General features: G+C 33.1%; 1 protein-coding gene across 1 annotated transcript in view; it reads right to left on the bottom strand.

Moving 5' to 3' along the window:
* The window catches only part of LOC140446559 (uncharacterized), a 47,629-nt gene that overhangs the window by 4,551 nt on the left and 16,848 nt on the right, over positions 1–26,230 (bottom strand). Inside the window, exons 7-8 of the mRNA XM_072539123.1 lie at positions 9,961–10,120; positions 1,645–1,897 (exon numbers count right to left, since the gene is read on the bottom strand). Of these exons, the coding sequence (XP_072395224.1) occupies positions 1,645–1,897; positions 9,961–10,120 (413 nt within the window). The remainder of the gene's footprint in view (positions 1–1,644; positions 1,898–9,960; positions 10,121–26,230) is intronic.

Below are 26,230 nucleotides of genomic sequence, written 5' to 3'. Positions count from 1 at the left end.
GGAAAAGTAGCGCTGGCGCAATATTAACGAATGTCTTGGCTCCAAAATCTTGGAGAATAATTTTAAATGTTCTTCAAATCAGCTTTTAAAACAGCTGTAAACAGAATGAAAATCCACAAGGAAACTAAATTCCTGTAGCTGGTTGTATACCAATTATCACAGAAAGTTTTCGGAATAAATATTCCATCATCAGTGTTATCCTAAAAGTATAACCACTTTAATTAAAGCAAACATGAAATTTAAAATTTTGACCAAGGTTAATACAAAAATGGGGTTAATACTTATTGGATGTACATATTTTGAACCACTAAATATATGGGTAAAAACCCTTTAAATGTTGTTAAATTAAATTTGATGAATTGAGGATTTGAGGTTACATTATGTGGGAATGAAAATAGTAATGATGCTTGCCAATCTTCTAAAGAAGACAGTATATTGAGAAGAAAGATGCCCAACCAATTCAAAAATAAACAAAAGGAAAAAAATGAACCAGCTTATATTTCTAATGAAGTCTGGATAGCTTGTCCGACACAAGAACAACGCAGCTAATTCATTTATGACAGAACTATAAAAGTAAGATCAAGTTCAGATCAATGGAGAGTAGTTTCTTAGTTAATTACTATATAAATGGGAATAAGCCACAATTAAAGGTTAAAATACGTTTATTGACGTTTCAATTTCCACTTCGGAAATCGTTCTCAAAATACAAACATTAGTAAACTAATTAGTTTACTAATGTTTGTATTTTGAGAACGATTTCCGAAGTGGAAATTGAAACGTCAATAAACGTATTTTAACCTTTAATTGTGGCTTATTCCCATTTAAATAGTAATTAATTTAAAATGCCACAAGAAAATAGCTTCAGAACAATATAGTTTCTTAGTGCCTGTGTATAAAAACAAAACCCAACAAAAATATTCCATAATACACAAACAAACTGGTAGACGTTTATTGATATTTGGATACGTAAAGAAACTCACATATTTAATTATCGGTTTGTATTTATGAAAGTCACCTTAACAACAGAGATGTAGGTTTTATTTAAGGTAATAGAAAAAAAAATTAAATAAAAAAACAAACGGTTATACGATATATTTTGATTGTGCAAAGGAGTAGAGGGTACTTCAAGAGAGTCTATGGAGGGTACTGAATAAAATAAAAGAAGATTTAGTTTGTTAAGATTATAAGAAATGTGCCCATAGCCGAAATACTTTAAGGCTTACAGGTGCTTATTAATGCAGTCGTCGAAGTTAATAAGGAGTGTAGACTATAACTATGCACAGAGCCAAGTTTGTACTTATAACAAATTCAGAAAAAACATTATTGTTAAAAAATCCGCGCGAATCATTTGACATTAGCAATAACCATCTGTTTAAAGAAACAATCTCAAAAGTAGGCATAACAATAATAATTGCCAATCTTCAAAACAAGGATTCTACATAAAGAAGATGAAAGATATCTATGATGAAGTAACAACTAGTGGTAGAACATGTGTAGGAGAGACACTGGGATTTTATGTAAAAGATTTATTTCATGATCATTTGACTAATATTAGAGGAGATAACAGAGACAGTTCAAAGTGTCCTTTTTTAATATATGGTAATAAGTTTTTAGTATGAATACGAAATCCTGAACCGAACTTACCTCCAGAATAAAACCAAACTTCCTAACATCGCTTGGATTTATCTTTGTAACATGACCAATTTTCATATCTTTAAGATCTGAAACAACTTTGTCACCTAGCGTTAGATCTTCCCAAATTCTGACTTCAGAAACATTGGTATGGACTACAGCCACTGCCTTATTTATATTGAACATTTGGAGATCACCATCATTTACTTTTAAAAACAATATTCTCTCCAATTGGTCTGTTAGACGGGGCAAAGGGCAACATAAGCTAAAACAAAACGGTTGCGCTAATCTGAATAATTTTTTTTTGTAATTCAGCCAATCTCTATCAAACGCACCTTTATTAAAGAATTTTAATATGTCGATTGGTGAAACATTATACAATAATATAATTTCGTACTTAACTGATGTGAATACTATGTTAATAAATACCATACATATAGTTACTATAATTTTGTTAGTGAAATCATCTGAAATACATAGTGTATACATTTTAAAAATAACAATATCTACTTATTATGTTTATACCATCATCATCTTCATCATTAGCCGCTTTGAGTCCACTGCTCAACATAGGCCTCCCGTAAATTATTCCATTGCATCCGATCGTTTTTGCACAGCGTCTTCTTTGTTGGTAAATATAAGTCGGGTTTGGCAACATGGTAGTGATTGGTAAAATACTTTGTTATCTCTCGTCCGTGATAATCCCGAAAACTCGAGAGTTACAGTGAAAAATAATTAAGTGCAATAATCCGATGTGTATAATTAAAAATTACGTTAATGGCAGTGATAAGGATTGGCCGTAGACAATTTAACCGGTAATTACATCTAATTCTTGTCCGATTTTAAAAGCGACGTTGCCAAACTGACAAGAATTTCTAAGTACAGAATAAAATCAATAACAGTATCACAGTGAAACGGTAGGCATAGTTTTCTCTGAACCGTTGAGGTGGAAAACAGTGCTTGGCGCCGAAAATGGACAGATACCTGGAAAAGAACACATGTCTGGACAGCGGCGGAATCACGGATAATGGCACAAAAAGGAGGACAAGAGATGAGGGTTCAGATAACGAAGAAGAAAGGTCAACGAAGAGTCGAAAACTCTTCAAGACTTCACCCAAAATAACAGATAACCATGATGAGACAAAACTGGAAAAATTAATAGACGTGACGAACAATCTGGCAAGTGATATTAAAGAAATAAAGAGAACCCAAAACAGAAGTAATGACGCGATAGAAAGACTTATTGCTGATACCCAGACTTTAAGAGAAGAAAATAAAGACCTGAAGAACGAAAATATGGAAATCAAAAAGGAGTTAAATGAAGTCAAGAAAACTATTCAATTCATGGAAAAACAAAGAAGAAAAAAGAATGTAGTCATGAGTAGACTAGCATTTGAAACATACGATCAAAGCGTCTTAAAAGAGGAAATGAGCAACTTCATTAAACACAATTTAAAGATAGATGTTAAAATTAAAAATGCATGGGAGAGAAAACCTGTCTAATTGAATTAGCAGAACATGAAGAGAATGTAAAGGTTATGAAAAATGAATCTATATTAAGACATGTTAAAGAAGAAAAAGTATACATCAATGATGATATTAAGAATAAAGAGAGAGAAATTTAGAAAACAATAAGAAAACTTGCACAAAAAGAAAAGGAGAGAGGAAAGGGTGTAAGACTTGGTGAAAATAAAATATGGATAAACAAGGTCGGTTGGAAATGGGACAACAAAGAGAAGAAACTAGTCAAAATGGGGATAAAAAAACTAGTAAACAAATGTGCCGGAAATACTATGACAACCCGGGCAATGCCAATGGACAGGAGTAGTTATAAAAAGACAAAGATAGATCCAAAAATAATGACCAAGGACGTGAGCAACCGGAGACAATAAAGGGTAAACCCATAAAAATGCAGTCAGCAACGAGCAAGAATATACATTATTCTCGCACTCGTACAATTATATATACAGTAACTATTTAAAACTCACATTAAACAAGAAAGAGCTTAATGGCACGGCCAACAATAACGGAGCAGTGCTAAAACCCAAAGTATGGACATTAGCAACATGGAATGTCAGAGGTCTTAACAGCAAAGAAGTCGAATTTGCTGAAGAATTTGAGAAAAATCAAATAGACTTACTGGGTATAACAGAGACCAAAAAGAAGGGTAAAAACATACAGTTTTTAGAAAATGGACACTTTCTCATCACCAGTGGAGTGTTACTTGGCGAAATAGCAAAAGAAGGGGTAGGCTGCCTGATACACAGTAAACTAATAAAGAATATTTAAGATTGGGAATGCATTTCCGAAAGAATTCTAAAGATAAGACTGGTAACTGCGGAACACAAACTAGTCAATATCATCGTTATATATGGAATAAATGATGATGAAAAATCAGCTAGCAAAGACCTATTCTGGGATAAGGCCTCAGAAATAATAGACAGTTTAGAAGGCAATACTATAGCACTAGGGGATCTTAATGGTCGAGTGGGTGTAAGAGATTAATATACCCAAGATGTATTAGGACCATATGGAGGATAAATAAAAAATGACAATGGAGAACGTATTATTGATATACGCAGAGAAAATAATTTAATAATAACACATTTTTTAAACACAAAGATGTACATAAATATACAAGAGAAGTCAAAAGAAAAGGCGAAAGATCCATCATAGACTATGTTTTAGTAAATAGATCATCGAGGCAATGTATTAAAGACGTAAGAGTAAAACGAGGAGCTGAAATATATAGTGACGACTATCTAGTTGTAGTCAGGACCAGCTTGGGAGTGCGATAATAATCAATAAAGAAAGAGACCAAGAAAACAAGTAAAGCTCATGATACACCCACTATAGAAGTAATCAGGTCACATAAACTAGCAGACAAGGAGACAGCAGACAAGTTTAAAAACTACTTTAAAAACTACCTAACAGAGCATGCTGAACATGACTGTGACTTAGACCAAAATTGGCAAATACTGAAAGTAGCACTCCTAAACGGTGGTAAACAAGCATGTGAAATAACAAGAAATAACAGAAGCAAAATGTGTACAAACTGGTGGAACAATGAAATAAAATCAGAAGTGAAGTTCAAGAAGACAGCTTGAAAAAATTATTTAAGAACCGGAACCGCAGGCAACCACCAAATATACGAACTGCAAAGAATCAAATTCAAAGATATGGTACTAGCAACGAAACGGAAAAGTTGGGAAGAATTCGGAAACAAGATAGAAGAAGACTACCACTCTAACGAAAAGTTATTCTTTAAAACCCTGAATAATTTCAGAACCGAAAAGACTCCACAAACACCAAAGCAAATAAGGGACAAAGAAGGACATTTACTGCATGACAATGACCACATCCCAGATAGATGGAAGCAATATTTCGAGGATCTACTGAATATCCAAAACGATGTAGACATTATCACAGAAGAACCAGAAGAGGTAGAGCAAGAAGACCAACTTCAAGACGAAATAACTATAGCAGAAATAAAAGAAATCATACAAAGCTTAAGAAAGGTAAGACGGTTGGATTTGATAAAATCACAGCAGAAATGCTTAAAAACATAGACGACAAGGGCATTGAACTGCTAACAAAAGTATGTAATACTTTTATACTTTTTACAAATACCAAAAGATTGGGAAGTGGGAGTTATTCTACCCGTTTTCAAAAAGGGAGACAGACGCGCATGTAGTAACTACAGATGAATAACACTTCTGAGCATCCCATCCAAAGTATATGAGAGAATAGTAGAGAGAAAACGTCTTTTACAAGAAGTTGATTCTAAAATGGAACAATCACAGAGTGGATTTAGAAAAGGCAGAAGTATCCAAGATCACATTTTTACTATTAAGAAACTTATACAAAACGCACGGAACTCAAGCACTGAGTTATACTAAGCCTTTATAGACTTAGAAAAGGCATTTGATAGTACTCCCAGGAAGGTGATTGACATATGTTTAAAAAAGAAAGGTGTGAAAATCAAACTCAGGCAAGCCATTATGAGTATATATAGACATACAAGGAAAAGAATCAGAACCAATAATATGGAATCCAAAGAGTTCATAGTAAATGAGAGTCTACGTCAAGGAGGAGTCCTAGGCCCCATACTGTTTAACATTGTCTTGGATGACATAATTAAAGAAACTAGAGCAGAAACATTGGAATTATATGTCGGACATAAAACTCTAGAAGAAGTGTGGATCTCAGAGTGTGCATACGCAGACGATCTAGTGATATTTGGGATAAATGAAGAAGCACTCAACCAAAATAAATTTACTAGTATGGAACGCTGCACTAATTAAACGAAATTTGAGGATCAATAATGAGAAGACGAAAGTAATGGTATGTGAAAAAAATAGAAAACAAACAAAGATAACACTTAACGGAAATACACTTGAACAAGTCGATACTTACAAATACTTGGGAGTACAAATAGAGAACAGAGGAAGTGAAGAAACTAAAATAAGTTCCAGAATAGAAAGTACTGCTCGGATGTACCACTCAATTAAAAGTACGTTTTTGTCGAAAAAAGAAGTATCCTAAAAAGCCAAAGTGACCATATACAAGACGGTGTTTGTGCCGATTTTAACTTTTGGTAGTGAAAGTTGGACGGTTACTGATAAATTAAAATCGAAAATACAGAGCATAGAAATGAATTTTCTTAGAAGAATAATGGGTATAACCAGGTTAGACACAATTAGAAACGAGGCAGTCAGAGAACATCTTAAGGTCCAACCAATTATTAAGAAAATTGAAGAGGCCCAACTGAGATGGTATGGACACATATGAAGCCAGAAGACAAATCAAGAGTGGCAGACCAATGAAGACATAGGATGATAATGTAACCTCAATCCTAGAGACACGAGGAATCGGCAAAGAACAAGCAAGGAACCAAGCAAAGAATAAGAAGTAATGGAGAAAAATTGTACATGCAAGTCAATTTCGTTCTTGTTTTAGCTATTTGGTGATTTTAATGTCCACTTTCTTCGGGGGCTTTTTTTAAATTCTATAAGATTTTGACCCCTTTCATTTCTATAGCCATACCCATGAGATCCAAGTATAAACCCTGCTTGGGGCCTAATAGGCCGTTTAGGTGTATAATTACAAATAATACTATTTTTTTTACTACTATTCAACGCCTCGGAGGTTTAGATCCTTCTAATGATTTTTTCGTTTATTTTTAATAAAAATAAATAAATAAAAATAAAACTAATAAAATGCTTATAAAATCGTTATGCTTTTTAATCGTTTTAATCCGCACGCTACAGATAATGACAGCTTCCCCTTTCTCTCTCTCTCACTCTCTCTCTCTCTCTCTCTTTCTCCCTCTCTTTCTCTCTCTCTCTCTCTCTCTCTCTCTTTCTCGTCTTGTTTCCCTATTACTGAGGACTGTGATTTGTGACTGAATTTCACGAGGGCTATTGTGGGGATCTTTAATAGTAGCTATCAGTACATCATATTCCTTTTCTTCACTTAGAACAGTTTTGGTTCTCTAATTTTTTTCATATACAACTGACCCAGTGCGAACAAAACGATCCATTAATTTTTCAAACGCTCTTGCGCTTAGCTTCCTCTGTTCAGGATATCGCTCGTGATATATTCTGGATGCAAGTAAGCAATTTCTCGAACTTTTTCCTAATACCCAGATCATGTTTGTTAACTCTTCCACAGAAAAATTTATTTTTAATAATAAATACAAGCCATGCAGACCGACTAGAAAGGTAGGTACCTAATCATATGAAAACTGTCATTTTCAAAGCCTACTGTTTACGATTTAATTATATAAAAACTGTTATTTTTTCAAAGCTCACTATTTTAACTTTGTAACTGACATAAATGGCCTTTTACTTATTAATAACTGCGCGTCACAATCGGCAGTTAGGAATGATTTATTAAAAATTTCTGGCTTAGAATATTGTTGATAGAACAATCTAAAAATTGTTACATCAATTGTATATTGTATTGCTTTCTGGTTTGTTATTGTTTGAGTTATTTATTAAATAAAAATAATCTTGTTATATTATTATACAAAACATATTATCTTGAAGGAATTATAGGAATCTTGTACTTCATTAAGAAAATATGATTTCTTCATAATATCACATTTATTGATACATTCATTGAATATTGTTTGGTTTATATTTTTTGTTAGTTACTTATTAAATAAAAACAATTTTGTTAAATTATCATTCAATACTCAATACTTATTTCTACTTGAAACTACCAAAAAAATTTTGACCGAAATTTTAAGAAAATTAAAAATATCTCGGAAAGATATTGACTTGACCCGGACATTGTAATTTTGAAATAATAGTATGTACGTAATTTTGGAAAACTTTTGATTACACTGGTAAACACACAGTTTGCTGCCGGATATTTTTTAACTGTTTCTAGGTAAGTTGAGTGTGCTGAATCCAAAAATGCCACCAGATTTGCTCCATCAGATCGTTTTCAGGAAATACAACAGATCACATTTCTAACATATAGGGTAATTTAACGCAGCACTAGCTACATATATGTAGTGCTGCTACCAATTAAATAAACAAAACACTAATAAAAAGTAAGATATTTATTGTACAATAATGTACTTACAAAAATCATTACACATATCTGCCAAAAAAACTTAACTTTTCATCTAACCTAACCAGCATCGCAGCACAAATCTGTTATTAGCGTCACCTAAAAACTTCCTTTTATATGAAGCACCATGCATTACATTCAATTTCAGTCATCGATTCTGTAAAATGCGAATCTTTTATAAGTTGTCGTATCTGAGGCCCATCAAATATTCCAGCTTTGAATTTTTCTTTACTAAGTGCAGGGAATTTGCTGGACAAGTATTCAAAACAAGGACGATTCTGGTCTAGGGCCTTTACAAATTGTTTCATCAGCCCTAGTTTAATATGTAACGGAGGTAATATTATTTTCTCCCGGTCGACCAATGCTTCGTTAACTACATTAGATTCTCCTTGAACTGATGCATCTCTGCGATGCCATTTTCTTCTACTCCAGTGTTGGTCCTTAGCTCTGCTATCCCAAAGACACAGGAAACAAGGATATTTTGTAAAATCAACACAGATCGCCCACTAATGTTGGTTATACTTGATGATTTTAGCACCAGCAAAATTGTTTTATATTCTTTTTTAATTTTTGTAGAATGTCCAATTGGTATACTTCCATATTTGTTGCCATTATGTAAAAGGACACACTTTAAACTTCGTTTGGAACTGTCGATAAAAAGACGCCAGTGATCTGGTGTATATTCCGATACACCAGATCACTTAGCTCTTCCTGAGTAAAGAGTTCAGGACGTGTTGACTTCTCTTCAAAATCACTGTCGTCTTCCTCAAATCTATTAGGCTGTAGTTCGTCAGATAACGTTTCGACATTATCCTCTGATAACGTAGGTAGACAGCTAAATATTGGAATGGGTATCTGTTCAAGCTGATGTGGAATTGGTCTTATTGCTGAATCCAGGTTAGGATATGTCCACGTATGTCGATTGTTACGATTAATGCCCTTTATATTCACAAGACAGATATAGCAATCGTCAAAACAATTTTTTGGTTCACTCCATACCATTGGTACACCAAACTTTAAACATTTTCGTTGTCCTTTCGTCCACTGCCGCAAGTTTTCAAGACAAGTTTTGCACACTACATGTGGAGCCCAGGAGCTTGATCTCCTAAATGAACACCAAAATAGGCTTGATATGCCCTTTTTATAAAACCACAAACTGGTTTTCTACTTTCCTTTACAATGTACTCGCCACATATGTAGCAAAAAACGTCCGGGTTATTCACATAACAACGCCTGCTTGTAGAAGCCATGGTTTTCAGTTGTCAAAAACAAACTCTTGCAACGAAACTCAAGTTCAAACTAAATTTTACAATAGAATGCAGTTGACTTTATAGGAATTTATTAAGGCCGTTTCAGAGAAAATACTATTTACTTATCGGACAATAGTTAAAAAGCAATTAGCGCTAATTTCAAGTTATGGACATTTTCGAAAAGTACACTTTAATTAGAAGTTATTAGTATGTATTTGTATTAGAATTTGTTAAGTTGGTTTATAAACATATTGCAGTTATAGTGGTGGAATATACAGAAATGTAAGAATATTTAAGTATTTGATGAGTATGTTATATCTCGAAAACTAGAGCTGATACAAAGAAAAGGTTTGTATTTTTGGAATCAGCACAGATAAATTAACCAAAATCAGTTGATTTTTTTTCGGCAGCAAGACAAAATTTTTTTTTGTTGGGCTGTGTTATTGATTACATTCTTTCCCTATTAGTAATACAAAAAAGTAATGAATATACTTACACAAGTTCGTAAGCTGCTGCCATGTAACTTGATGTTGGATTGATGTAATTGTACATCTCTGGAATAACAATTCTAACTGCATAATACATGTCCAAGCACTGCTTTGTTCTTTCAATACTAAAGTTGCAGTTAACCAGAAAGTGTTGAATCATAATATCATCTAAAGAAACGTTATTTATATTTCAAATGGCTTAAATAGTTCATACTAAACATATTTAAAACACAATATTATTTCTCTCTTCTACATAATTCTCTTTTCACATATGACATATTTCGTAAGAACATCGGTTACGAATATAGCGTTTTTCATATAAAAATGCTTGCACGTCATTCAAGATTTACGACGTCACAACCCCAGAGCGTTGCCAAAACATCAGAATAGTTAGTAAGTGAGGAATTTTTAAAATGTTAACTATTTGTCAAACTATTATATTAACAGTAAATACACTTAGTTTTAAGACTACTGCAACACTCTAAAATACATAAGAAAACATTTTAATACAAAATTATATATTCTTAATTTTAAACTTATCTCGTTTAGGGCTTTAATAGTAAAAACGTCCCGCCATTATTTCTTGTTCAAAATAATCTATCTTATAGGAAAATTTATCAGCTTTCTACAGACTATTTATTTGTTTTGGCATAGCACAATCACAAAACGCAACAATAATTAGTTTTTAAAGCTATTAATCTAAATTTAATATTTATTTATAAATATAATTTATTAATATACATTATATTACGATCAAATTGTGTAAGAAATCAAATCATAAACAAAATTCTTACTCTAAAAAAGCGGCAACATTTTAATAAACTTTTGCCACACGCTGAACTGTCAATAAAATTTGAAGTATTTCCGTATCAGTTGCGTACAGTCGTCCAATCTATTTCATTAAAATTATTATTTTGTAGAATATTAGACTTACAGAGTTATTTCATAAAATTTACATTATTAATAATAACAAATGTTTTTGGTTATGTAATCTATGTAATTCTTAAATTTCCAATATAATGATGATTACATTTTCTGATTATTACACCATGTTGATGCCTTTGAAAGATCGAGCAGTTCCGTATGGGTTTCGTATTATTAGCTGTGTTAGGAAAATTTGAACTCTAAGGTTGACGTTCTGGAAATTTTAAATATAAGTGACGTCACTTTATATAAATTGTGACGTGCAAGCATTTTTATATGAAAAATGCTATAGCCAAAATATTTTTCCCCTGAAGATTCGAATAATTGTGTTACTGCGCTGTTTACGCTACAAGTCATATTTAACGTAATGCCGTTTATGTATTGCGAATTTGCAGAGCCGACAGTGCCAATAGGACGAGTGCCACAGAGTGATATTTCCGGTTCAGGCTAGAGCGCAAACACAGATATTGTTCTGCTGGTTTCGTCTTTGAATCAAGTGAGTACTTGAGTTACCGTTACGAAGAGCCTTTTCTTGCTTCTGAATCAGCTACCTTCAAGGGAAGCGAAACGGTGAAATGGACACATATATTGAAAAAAAAAATAATGTCCAACTTCACAAGAAGACTGATTAAAATTTTTAGTCATTGTGAATTTTTTAGTTAAATATTTTAACCAAACATTCCATAACATATTAAGTAAAACAAATATTCTATATTCCGCCTCCATATGAGTTATTTCTTAAAAATGGGGGTACCGAGGTAATTAAATACTCAGATTGGACCAAAACTAGCATATGGAAATGCGAAGCTGCATTTTTAATGCTATGTAACGGTGAAAAACAAATCTTCGGCACAGAGTAATACGACACTTTTTGGCGACAATTACTATGTTAGATTGATATGGCTTAAAGACTGCGATGGAGAAGGCAACGGGAAACCACCAGAATATACTCCCTAGTAAAGTCATCATGGCATCGATTAGTGAAATGAATAATATTACTGATCATGGGCTGCGGAACTCAAGTTCCGACAGATGAAGCAATAGACAATTAAACCACAGAACGTCCCAGGTCGCTAACCAGTGAACACCAGACATAAAGTGGAAACGAAGATCTCATATAGGGACGGGGTTATGCATCACTAGACCAAGCGCCATTTTCTCAAATTGTGGATTATGGCGCTTTCTGGTGGGAATAATTTTCTGTATTAGTTTTGCATCAGTAGACCAAGCGCCTCTTGCGAACGTTTTAATGATTTTAAATCGAACATTTGGCAACATACGTACATAAACGTTGTTGATAATAACTTTTTGAGGCGTTTAGGTTAAGAAGTAGTGTTATTGCTTAAGTTTTTCTATAAAATTAAGAAAGCTATAATTTGTTCAAATATTTCCGAAGTCCCAATAAAGCGTAAAAGAACAAAAACTAGTAACAAAAGAAATACTACAAGGATATACACAATATCCACTGTGACTTTGTGTAAACCTTTCTTTTTACAGACCTTGAGAATATCAAGTTGCAAAGTCAATGCAGCATTGAAAGCTATGAAACGTCCAATGGGTGTTCGAGATTGTCGTGGTCAAAGTGGAGGTCATAATAAAATTACGATAATCGTGTACAAAAAGTAATTGAGCATATAACGAAATTCCCTAAGTACAAGTCACATTACAGAAGAGCTAACACAGAAAGAGAATACCTAACAGAAGAAACAACATTAAGTGAAATGTATGAATTATATATTGAAGAAGTAGACAATAATCCTGTTAAATTTTCGTTTTACAAAAAAATATTTTTAACACGATTTAATCTTCAAAGAAAAAAGTTGAAAAAAGGTACTTGTAGTAGATGTGATTGTTTCGAATTAGAAATTTAAAATTGCGCAGATAACGAAAAATTAAGCAAGTTAAAGGGAGAAAAAAATGTGCACTTAGAAGAACAACGATCAACCAGAATTGGAAACCTTTTGTTTTGATTTAGAAAAAACTCTTCCCCTTCCGAGAATTCTAACAAATATCGTATATTATAAGCGTCAATTATGTATTTACAACCTTGGTATCCATAGCAGCAAGGATAACAAAGGTCATTGTTATGTTTGGATATAAGGTAAAGCTGGTCGGGGAGAAGAAACACATTGCACAAAATGTGACTTCTGCAAAACATGTAACTTTGTGGTCAGACTCTTGTGGCGGCCAAAACCGCAACATCAAAATAATTTTGATTCTGAAAACGATTTTGGAAAGTCATCCTACCATTCAAAAAATTACATTAGGCTATCTCTTTACTGGTCATAGTTTTTTACCCAATGATAGTGATTTTGGAGATATTGAAAATGCCCTAAAATTTCAACAATGTTTATATACCATTGTTGATGCACAATGAAAAAAGAAGAATTCGTTGAAACAAAGAAGTTGAAAACTATAATTACAAACCGTAAATCAGACATAGAAAACAGTAAGGTAAGCTGGCTTAAAACAAGAGAAATGGAAATAAGAAAGGATAAACCACTGAGTATCTTTATGAAAACTGATTTTAACACTAGTGAAGTTGAAGTAGATCTTCACAAGAAACTTCAAAAAGGACGGTCCGTTGCAATGCAATCTCTAAGTAACCACTTGATTCCTCTTTGGCCCACAGGCAAGCCACTTTCTGTGCCTAAGCTTAACGAGTTAAGATCTTTAACGCACCTAATACCGAATGATGTAAAACCTCTGTATCGCTCCCTTTTCAGTAACAATACAGTAGAAGATGACATTGACGGATGTTAACACTGCGTTCAAGTTTTTTTTATATTTTTGATTAATTTCTTAAGTAATATAAAATATTCAAAACAACGACATTTATTGTCATACCCAAAAAGAAAAAAATGCTTGTGGCCTACTAATCATTCACTAAAAGTGATATTTTAGTTACTCATCACTAGACCAAACGGCCTCCATGTCGCTTAGTCTACTGAAGTATAACACAATGACACAATGTGGCGAAAATCGTAAGTAGACCAAAAGCCTTTTTATTTTTTTTTTTTTTCGTTTTTCTTTAACGTTAGCAAGTTACTATTTCGAACTTAGAGAAAACCTAAAAAGCTGTCTTCGAAAATTAAAAATTACGACTATTGTAACATATACTGAATTTTAATAAAGTGAAAACTTTAAAGTCAAATATCTCAAAATCAATTTTTGGCGCTTGGTCTAGTGATGCATAACGCCGTCGTTATATCAAGTGGTTGTATAATTTTTTTGCCGAATATAATAGATTTCTTTACTAACTCAGTGGACGGGATCGGTAAATACACATCAAAGATTGAATTTCTCGTAGAGTAGTCATGATTGTGTCTTGCTGAAAAAACATGTAGGTGTTTAGGAATTAGGCAAACAGTTTCTAAAATATATAAAGAGGGAAGAGTTAAAATCTCGTAATTTTTGAATATAGCTTCTGCAATGTGTTTTTCTACCGAGGTCAAAAAGATACCGTATTGCTCTTTTTTGTAATATAAAAATAACATCAGATGGGGCAGCTGTACTAGAGCCCCAAAAAGGAAGGCCATATCGAAGATGAGACTCGAACAAAGAAAAATATGTTATTTTTAAAGATGCTAAATTGATTCAATTAGAAACAGATCTTGTTGCATAGCAGGCTGAGGCGAGTTTCATACTTAACAATTCGATATGAAGGGACGATATTAAGGGTGCTAGCGTTAAAAATGCCAAGAAATTTTACAAAATCAACGATACTGATCTGGCTGTTATTAAGAAGCCAGGGTTGAAGAGCTCCTTTATAGGATAATGCTACTGTTTTATCCACGTTAAAAGAGAGTGTATTAGAGTCAGATCAGGTTTTTATTTTAAGTAGATCAGAAGTTATAGTTGCATGAAGAGCTACAATATTAGAGTTCCTCCAGGTAATACTGGTATTATCAGCAAAAAGAAAAAATTTTCCATCGATTTTTAAGTTAGTTATATCATTTATAAAGATAAGGAAAAGTAGAGGAAACGATACTGAACCTTGTGGTACTCCATATACAATGCTTTTATGACTAGAGTCAGTACTATTTACTCTAACTAGTTGTTTCCTATTCCTCAAGTTAGATTGGAACTAATTCAAAGAAATACCTCGAATTCCGTAGAAATTTAGTTTTTTTATAAAAAAGTCGTGATTTACACAATAAAAATCTTTGGCATAGTCACAAAAACAGTTGCAGAGTTAAAATCATTGTGTAGTGCTTGATAGACCTCATGTAGTACAGAAAACATAGCATCACTGGTACATTTATTAGATAAAAAGCCAAACTGACTTTGTGATCAAATGTTGTTTTTAACGAAAAAAGGACATAAGTCGGGCTTTTATAAGTCTCTCAATAATTTTGGATAAGACCGGTAGTAAGGCAATAGGACTATAGTTGCAGACATACGATTTTTCACCACCCTTATGAAGAGGAATATTAATGGCTGTCTTTAGGCACTCTGGAGATAAACCTTTTTTAAAGGAATCGTTAATTAGTGAGACCAGGACTTCCATCACAGATTTTGGGAGATTTAAGAAAATTTTTATGGATAGTCCATCAGTACTACAGGAAGATTTGCTTTTGATACTACTAATTGTTTAAATCAGTTCAGATTTATCAACTGGTCTTATAAAGAACGAATTCGAGACCTTTTTGCATTGAGGAGATAGGAAATAGGATCTTGTTGCGGCAAAATAGTCAATGTTATATTTTTACTTACGAAGAAGTATTTATTTAGATTTTCAGGGTTTGGAAAAGAAAATGTTTGAGCTGTGTTAGTTTTATTTCGAAGATCGTTTATTATGGACCAAGTTTCTCTTGCAACATTTTTAGAGCTTCCCAGATGATTCTGATATTACATTTTTTAAGCTGTTTTAATAAGTTTTAGATAGGTTCCTCTGTACTTGGAGATATATTTAGTGACAAAGACGTTGTACACATAAAGTATACACATATACATAAATTCAGATTTATGCTTCCACCGCTGACTCAGATTAGCAGAAAATTGATGAGTTCTGCCATTAAATGGAAGATGTACTGAAGATAACAAAAAAAACACGAAACAACAATAGTTATGCAAGACTTTAACGCTAACTTTAGAGATAACGCAAACATCACCGAAAACTTTGGTTTCGAAGAGACAAATCAATGGGGTGAGCGTCTAATCAAATTCTGCTAAAAAAATGTCTTTGTCATTACAAATACCTGGTTTTAACTTCCTGAAAGACGCTTGTACACGTGGAAATATCCTCAAGATGAACAACAAAGTAAATTAGTACCGAATCAAATAGATTACATTTTAATAAACCACCGATTTCGGAACAATATTAGTAAAGTAAAAACTTACTCCGTCGCTGATATCAACTCAAATTATAATTCACACTTTTCCAAAACACAAATTAAATAAAAGAAATTAACAAAGTCAACTAAACCTAGTAGGATATAGGGAAAAGTAGCCGAAATTGTACCGGCGCCAATATTGTACCACCGCTGTATTTATTCTTTATGAGGAAGCCCGAGCGCTCTTATGTCGTTTAGTGGTACTAGTTACTACCTAGAGTTGAGTGTTGAAGTTCTACAACGTTTAAATTTGTCGATTTTGTGTTATCGAATTTTTTGCTTTTTATGGTATTTTAGTATAGTTTTCTAGTTCCACGCGTAAACTTACAGCATCTATAAAGGTATGTGCAAACAAAATGTGCATTTTAATTCATAAATACAAGAAAAGCGTGTATTTAGGTGCATAAAACTGAGTTATTTCCCTTTGCCGGACCATTTTTAGGTTAGGAATTGTAGTTCATTTACATAAAGTGCAAGTTTCCTTGTATTGTACCACGCCGAGTTGCCTATTTTGTACCGGTACGATTTGATACCATTGGGTATTTAAGACCTACTTATGTTTAAAAATAAATAAATAAATAACGAATGAATGAGGACGACATGTCCTAAGCCTAAGTTTCTAAGCCTAAGTTCCTAAGCCTACCTTGCTTTGTCACCTTAAGGTGGCCAATGTAAATGCAAATGAGGAAACGAAGACTTTTGGCCGAGCAATGTGTTACCAACAGCAGTGAAGAAGGAGCTAGTTGATCACATTTTAAAGGAGACGTTGATGTTTGGCCTCACGATAAATGATGTTCGACGGCTTGTATTTCAAATCGTCGGGAGAAATCAAATACCACATAATTTTAATAAAAAATCCCAAATGGCAGGAAAGAAGTGGTTTTATGCTTTCAAAGCTAGTCATAAGGACATAATCTCACTGAGAGAACCTCAAGGAACGTCCATGATACGCGCAACAGAATTCAATAAAAGGAATATTTACATATTTTTCGACCTTCTGGAAAAAATTGTCGATGAGAATAATATTAATGCAACTCGCATATTTAATGTTGACGAAATGGGCATCAGCACTGTGCAGAACAAATGCCAAATTGTTCACGCACATAAAGGTAAAAGGCAAGTTGTGTCAGTGTCCAGTAAATAACGTGTAGTTAACACGACAGTTGTTTGCTGTTCGAGTACTTCAGGAATTCACGTTCCACCTACCCTTATATTTAAGCGTATGCGAATAAACAATGATTTGAGGGTTTGTGCTCCACTGGGAAGTATGGTTGATACATCAGAATTAGGCTACATGACTAGTGATCTCTTTGTAAAATAGCTCCAGCATTTTATTGATTCTGTAAACTTAACAATAGAAAAAAAAATATTTTTGGTACTGGATGGGCATACAACGCACTCCAAAAATCTTGAAATATTTTTTCGTGCTAGAGAGCACAGTGTAATAATGCTACAATTGCCTGGGCAGACGACTCATTGCGTGTAGCCTTTGGATAGATCATTGTTTAACTACACTCAATCAGTTGAAAAGTGGCTTCGTTCTAACCTCGGATTTTGTGTTACACAACTTCACGGAGCTGACTTGATTTCTGAAAGTTATGGGAAAGCAGCAGGCATTGAAATTGCATTCAATAGTTTCCGAACTAGTGGAGTATGGTCTGTTGATTGTATGGTCTTTAAGGATCATGACTTTTGTGCGTCTGGAAATTTAAATGACCATGACGGCAGTGAAACGGGGGAAGATGGTGAAAATAAAGTGTCCAATGAGACAAACAAGGAACCACTTAAGTCTACAACAGGAGCTAATAATAGAGTAGTAAAAGTAGAGTACGAAATAATCTTGTCTGAACAACCTCGTCCTAAAGAGAGTTTAAGTAGCTACGATCACTACACCCACTAGTCCTACTAAAAGTGAAGCAAGTCTAAAACTTAACATTTCAATTAATTCAATTTCCCTGATACCGAAGCCTTATCCAAAATCCAAAAAGAGAACACCACAAAAGGCAATGATTTTGACGGAACTCCCTATAAAAATGAATTAGAATTAGCTACAGTTAGCTCAGGAAGAGATAAAACAAATAAAAATGAAATTGGAGAAGGTTAAACCGAAATCGTCCAAAAAACTTATACTTAAGTGCTCCAAAAATAAAACTAGAAGGTAAAACTAGTCTTAAAAGGAACAAGTTGTCAAGAAAAACTTAGCAGAAACGAAAATCCTACCGAGTCTGTTCTTCTAAATGCCGCGTCAAGCTCAAATCAACCTGAAGTTGTTATAGAGATGTGTGTTGATGAATGGTTCTGTTCAATTTGCGGGGAAAAAAGAATTGAAGACATGATCCATTGCACCAAACCCGTTCATGGAGCCACGAACTTTGTGCAGGAGTCCAACTTTGAACCCAAACTTTTTCTTGCTTTGAATGTACATAAAAATATTATGTACGTTTAAACTGAATGATTTCTGACCTTGGAAAATAAATGGTATTAAACAAAACATGATTAATGGTACTCACACTAAAATTTGTTTTACTTTACACTGATCCTTCTATATAGGTTACTTGGTTACTACGGATACAATAATTAAATAAATCCATGGTACATTAAAGACAACTAGTTTTCTAAATTGTACCAGTTGCAACCTACCAGGAAAACATATATTTTAACAGTAAAATCAATATCAAAAATTATCCAGTATGTGTAAATGTTTATTATTTATCCTAATACATTGGTCAGTTAGAAATGACCAATATTATTTAAATTAAAATTCGAAGTATGTTAAGTGGTATAATATTGGCAACTCTCCCCTATCTCGACCCCTATAGAAACCCTCAACACATAAACACATATCACAACAAATAAATAGAAAAAAAAAAACACAAACTAACAAATATATCAAACGAAAACAGAACCATCAAGGAATGTTGGTATTACAAACAAAACTTGATTTTAGAAGAAGTAAGAGTCTCTGAAAACACCCACAATATTTTCAAAAGATAAGTGGATAACTCGGAAAATCCTAGGCCTGATGAAAGTTCGACGGAAACAAAAAATAAAATATTTACAAGTATCGAGAAATCAACAAACTCGTAAAAATAAAAATAAAACAAGCGAAAGAATTTTGTCTTGAGAACTCATGTAAAGAAATAGAAGACTTCCAAAAAAATATACTTAGAATGAAATCAAATTATACAAAAAATTATACAAAATAGTTACCTGGTATTTCAGGAAAATAATGATTATGTATTATCCAGTCCTGTATAATTTTTACATCTTTACCAACAGCCTCTTCAGTTTTTCCAAAATGATTCCAGACTTTTTTATGTTCTGTTACTAGAAAATTTTCAGACTCTCCCATTTTAATGCAATAATAATATTCTGGTATAGGTAAATTTGTCAGAATAGGTATGTGTAAAATCGCATACGAAAAAGGCTTTATATAAGAAAAATGTTGTTCCCAAAGTAATCAATGTTTGAAAACATATTTAAACTGATTCTAATTAGTATACAAATATAGTTTATTATAGTTAACAGCGGTCAATATAATAATAAAAACTTTATTTATGGCGACGACACTTTAACCCATTTCAATTTTAATAAATAAACAATACTAAAATACCAAATATATGCACAAACATATTGCTCTTATTAATGAAGACAAAGCAAGTAATTTTGAGGAACATATTATGTCTGTATTCCAACCTCATCAGTAAGTCCACCTATCAAAAATATAAAAATTTGTGAAATCACAGAAGTCATTACAAAATTTAACAAAAAATCACCCAGTTATGATCTTACTGATCATTCTCTGATCATATACTCTAATAATGTATATTTTTAACGTTAATATAAAAATTAGTTTTTTCTTTCAGTGGAAAGTAGCTAAAGTAAGTATGGTGCCAAATCCTGGCAAAGATCCAAATGAGGTCTCATCATACCGTCCTTATAAATATTCTTGCGACTCTAGCAAGGCTTTTTAAAAAGATCTGTATCCTTATATATGATATTTAAAAAGGGGGTATACGAAATAGAATATTATCGTGTGTAATACAAAATTATAGATCTTATTATATTATTATATCGTATCGTATTATATCGTGCAGCCAGACTGTAAGGGAGCTATGACTTTCTGAAGTCATAGCTCCCTTCTATACGCGCGTTCGACGTTGAAAATTTGTACGGGAGTAAATTGGCAAAACCATTACATATGTAAGATATAGGTAAGAGAGGGACAGAAGATATATTTTCTCGCCCTCTCTCTCAAAAATTAAAATGTTCCTTTTGTAAATATATTTATTATTTATTAATATTATTATTATTTTATATTAATTCGGTAGATATATACATTTGGCCAAAGTCTTTTGCAAATAAATATTTTTCCTAGAATTTCTACGATTCGTAATAACCTTTTCATTTTTGGAATACAATAAATAAATAAACACAAACACAAAATACAACCAAAAAACTGACATTATGTTCTTGACAAATAATGACATTGATTAGCCACCTAATTACTTCAGGCTTCTGGTCGAATGAGTTGAGGCGCGGTATTCAGAACCAAAAGTCGCGAGTTCGATCCCAATGTGGGAATATATTTTTTTAATTATTATGTTCTGATTTTTGTCACTTTGGTTTTCAAAATCAAAGTATGGAAAAATCATAATATCTCTTTTAATATTGTTTCGATAATTTTATACATTATTTAATTTTCCAAACTATTTTATTTATCATTGAATATTTAGTACATATAGTCCTCATGGGCGTAGAGATGAAAGGGACAAATATAATGATTGTTATTTTAAATTTCTTTTATATATATGTTTATATGCATGACATACATTTCAAAAAAGGTCGATTTTATTCAAGTTATACTTCTATATGCGCGTTCCACATTGGAAATTTGTAGAGGAGTGAATCGGCAAAATCATTACATATGTAAGATATAGGTAAGAGAGAGACAGAAGATATATGTTCTCTCTCTCTCTCTCTCCCTCTCTCTCTCTCTCTCTTTCTCTCTCTCTCTCTCTCTCTTTAGGCATGTTGAATTATAAATTCAAACTTGTAAATATCTCAAGAAAGTACAAATGTGTACTTATATACACAACAAACAACAATTAAATTTTGTATCTGTCAATGTCAGACAAATTGACAGTTGTATCACGAAACAATATTTTTATTTTATTAATATTATTATTGTCATTTTAAAATAGTTATGGATATTGTATTTTAATTTGCATTGTATTATTATATTGAATTATGTTGCAGTGTATTGTATTGTATTTTTATATTTAAAACAAAATAAACAATGAATTTTACTGCAGAGTATGTGTAAAAAATTTTTTGGATTCAACTCCTTCCATACATATATGAAAATAAAAATATACATTTTCATATAAATATTGATTCAATCCTTCATTTACTATACTCCTATTACAGGTCAAATGTTGTTTATATACAGCAAACGATGCACCATGTACCTATATACCTAATTCCGTTTCTCTTTTTGCTTTCTCTTACCTATAGCATTACATATATGTATTGATTGTGCAGATTGACTTCCATATGAATTTGTAACGGCGAACGCGTATATATATTTTTTTGTTATCTTACTCACCATGTTCCCGTCTCTCTCTTTATCCCTTTTTCTTTATTATTTGAATAATTAGGTCTACCATAACATCGTAGACTTCTTTCTTTTACATCGCTTTTTGTCTAAAATTGTTTGGTGTTATCACTAGTAGCCTGATAGGTTGTTTCGTTCTCTTTGGAAACTGGTGCAGGTGAAACCAAAGTGTTCTACGTCGTCTATAATGTCGCAATCTAAGCAAAAATTATTTGTGACCATATTTAGAGAATATGGGCTTTTACTTCAGATTCTATTTCCGGTAGACAGCCGTTTCCTCTTGTATAAATAGTTTATCTTTTTTTGCGAATAGGGAGCTCTCCCGTTACAAACTGCAGGACAGTCGTAAAAGTAGTACGATATGCGCTTGGTACCTTTAGGAGAGTCTCTCTTTGTGCCCTTGGAAGCAGTTATTTTTTTATTTAGTCATTCTCAAGGTTTTGTACTACGTGTACCGTATAAGAGGATAGAACGTATAACCTGAAGGTACATTCTGCCGAAATTTGGTATAATTTTATTACTCTTCTGCTTTTTGGATTTCTTTCGTCAGGTGCTTTGTAAATCTTAGACGTGTGTCTAGTTGGAAGCTCAATTACTTAGCGCAGTACATAGGCTCTATCCTTGTACTGCATATTACAAAATTTAGATTTGAAAGGGTTTTAGGATCTTTGACGATCAGAATTTCTGTTTTTCCTGTTGTTAACTCTAGATCTTGTTTTACCATCTATCTGTTGACTTTTCTATGTTTTCTATTAGAAAAACCTACATCTCCAGTACTTTTAGTATCAAAGCTCTATATTGACTAAATTTTAAAATATACCCCCAGTTTATATTAACTAAGTATTTTAAAAACAAACAATTGACAAGTGTTCACTCACATAGTCATTACAACTAGTTTGACTACTCGAATATGGGTTTTAGCTTGTTTCAGGATTTTGCTCCACTTAGAACTATGCTTTGATTTATTTGTTTTGATGGTAGTTTTTTAAAGTCATTCCAGTTTTGATAAAGTGTAATTTGGGTAAGTTGTAATTTATTTAATAAATTTCTGAACCAAAAGATTGACTAATTTGCTAAGCGAATTAACCATTGCACAAAACAATCGGCTTGCTTGAGAATTGCAAAAAAAAACCTTAGCAACGAACCTACAAACTAACAACAAAATATACTAGAAGGATCAAACTGCATATCACTTCTAACTGAACGGGAAACCTTCTGAAAAATAAAATAAGTCAACGTTACACTGTAATATAGGCAGAATAACATATATAGGTATGAAAATAATACATGTGTAGCAATCCCTTTACCTAAGAAGAACTTCTAGCAGCCATTTCTTTAATAAAAGTTGGTTATGCAACAGACATGAATGATATTAGAACGGCTTCTTCTTCTTCATGTGCCGAGCTCGATTATCGAGCGTTGGCTATCAAATTGGCTATAGTAATTTTGTTGACGGCAGCTCGGAAAAGAGATGCAGAGGATCTGTTAAACCAATATCTCAGGTTTCTAAGCCATGACGTTCTTCTTCGACTTGGTCCTCTTCTTCCGTCTATCTTGCTTTGTTTTATTAAATGGAGTATATTATATCTCTCTGGGTGGCGCATAACATGGCCAAAATATTCAAGTTTGCGATTTTTAACTATATTGACGACTTCCGTAACTTTTCCCATCCGATGCAAAACAGCTTCGTTAGGAACTCTATCCACCCAACTTATTCGTAGGATTCTCAGATACACTCAGATTTCAAACGCTTCCAGTTTCTTGAGAAGTGTATCCGTCAAAGTATCTCTGTACCATAATCTGAATACTAAATAGTGCTTCTCTTGTTCCAAGGTTATTGCGGAATCCAAGCTGTGTGTCACAAAGTTGTTCTATTTTTTGGTACATCCTAGAGTGCAAAATTCGTAGAAATATCTTTAAAACATGACTCATTAATCTGATGGTTCGGTAGTCACTACATCTTTTTACATTTGCTTTTTTAGGTATCGTCACAAAAGTCGACAGCCGCCAATCCGTTGGTATATAGCCAGTTTCATAAATTTTATTAAACAGATGAAGGAGAGATATTTTACCTGAACTTTCGAAGAGCTTTAATATTTTACTCGGTATTTCATCTCGTCCAGTCGCTTTTCGGGTCTTTGCTAATCATATTGCTTGTTTAATTTCGTCCATAGTTAGAACGGCACAGATCAAAAATGTTGGAAAAAACATATAAAATGGCTCTTAGTAATGACGAATTCGTGAGTAGGAGTTTTAAAAATATTTAGGACCTGGTGAAAATCAAAAGTGGTCGCACTTCTAAAACCAAGTAAAGCACCTAACGCAGCCAAACATTTTTCAACCAGTTTCATTGCTTTGCCAGTTCTTAAAAAATTATTAAATTGATGATACTGAACAGAATCTACAACAGTATAGATGAGAAGCTAATATCAGAGCAGGCTGGATTCAAAGCTGAAAATTTTTGTTGCATTCAAATTCTACATCTTCTACAGTAAGTACATCGAGACTATATGTAAGCAAACGAAAATAACGGATGAAGCATAATATTGACTTAAATACCACATATTTCACAGCTAACCACCAAAAATTGCTAGTAAAAGTATATGAAAGGGCCAAGGACTTTGGTCAGAATTATTAATTCAGTGTTACATTACAATTCAGGAAGAGCTGCTAAAGACGTAAGAGAAATGGACTGCTTTATAGAAACGTGAATACACCACTTCTATGTACTATTTATATTAACTACTTGTCAGATCACTTTAGTACTATTCTCCTTATTTATTCTTATGATACGGCGATGGCTACACAGAGAACTGTTCACAATAAATACAGAAGAGAGACTAAACCCAAAGAAAACTCAAGTCTGCGAATAACTGTCAAGTCACCAAAGAGGTTAACAGAACATGCTGAGGAAAACTACCAGAGAACTGTAAAAAACCAAAATTGGGGGAGAGCGGAATTGGACACTTATTTAAAGATCACTATGAAGAAAACGCACAAGCAAAGATTTTCTTAAGAAATACGATATATGCAAGCTAACTGAAACGTTGGCGATATCAGCCAAATATGTTAAGAACATTAGCATAGCTTTATATTATTTTGAAGCTTAATTTTTAGCTCACAAGAGTCATATTAATCAAGCTATAAACCAGACGGGCCGAATAATGTATGGGTGCTTGAAACCTATTCCAGTGCAAAGTTACCTGTGGACCTTAACTAACCTCTGGCGATTATTGTATCATCGACATCTCTCCATGACCATCTTGGTCTTCTTCGTTTTCTTCTAGTGACGGAGTCCATTTTTCTTTTTTGGCCATCTATTTTCAAGTATTCTCTTCAACTGTCCATACCAGTTCTAGTAGCAGCCAATGAGGCCGCCAATAAGTGCCGTTTAAGTGGCGAAACATTGGCAATATTAACTTTAAAGAAGTAATCCGGACACGGAAAGTAAGTAAGGTTTATTATCGTTAGTGAATCTTCTTCTTCAAGTGCCATCTCCGCGGCGGAGGTCGGCAATCATCAAAGCTATTCGGACTTTTGAGACGGCTGCTCTGAAAAGTTCATTTGATGTAAATCCGTACCACACTCTCAGGTTGCGCAGCCATGACATTTTACGCCTCCCTATGCTTCTCTTTCCTTGGATCTTTCCCAGCATAATCAGTTGGAGCAAGGTGTATTTCTCGCCACGTGTAATATGCCCGAGATGTTCTAATTTTCTTGTTTTTATTGTATTTAAAATTTCCATTTCTTTATTCATCCTTACCAGAACCTCTTTGTTTGTGATGTGTTCTGTCCATGATATTTTCAGAATTCTTCTGTATACCCTCAGCTCGAATGATTCCAGTTTTTTTCATTAATGTCGCATTCAAGGTCCAAGATTCCATTCCATAAAATAACGTCGAAAAAACATAGCAGCTCGCCAATCTAACTCTTAGTTCCAGTTTTAAATCCCTGGTACATAGCACTCTTCTCATTTTGTTGAAATTTGCTATAGCCTTTTCTATTATTATTTTGATCTCCTGATTGTAATCATTTGTGGAGTTAATCATTGTTCCCAGGTATGCATATTTGTTCACTTGTTCGACGTTGGTTCCGTTTATTAGAAGATTCTCGCTATTTCTTTGAGTTTTCGATATTCTCATAAATTTCGTCTTCTTGACATTCATTGTTAGACCTTACTCTTTTCCGTTAGTGAATAAGAAACAAAAAACAGGTTTCTTATTATTTAGTCAGTTAATAAATTTATTTAATCAGCAATAAATTTAAGTGTATTACATTTTCTTATTAAGATTTTTTAAACTTTCAAATATAGGGTCACAGGACCCTTTGCTATTTAAAAAATTGAGATGTGGCTGTTAATGGTGGGGGTTTATCGAAATACCGAAATTTTAATAGTGTAAC

This window comes from Diabrotica undecimpunctata, chromosome 7 (assembly GCF_040954645.1).
Source record: "Diabrotica undecimpunctata isolate CICGRU chromosome 7, icDiaUnde3, whole genome shotgun sequence".
NCBI classification, from domain to species: Eukaryota; Metazoa; Arthropoda; class Insecta; order Coleoptera; family Chrysomelidae; genus Diabrotica; species Diabrotica undecimpunctata.
Note: the sequence above shows the minus strand (reverse complement) of the source record. Positions and strands in the feature narration are given on the sequence as shown.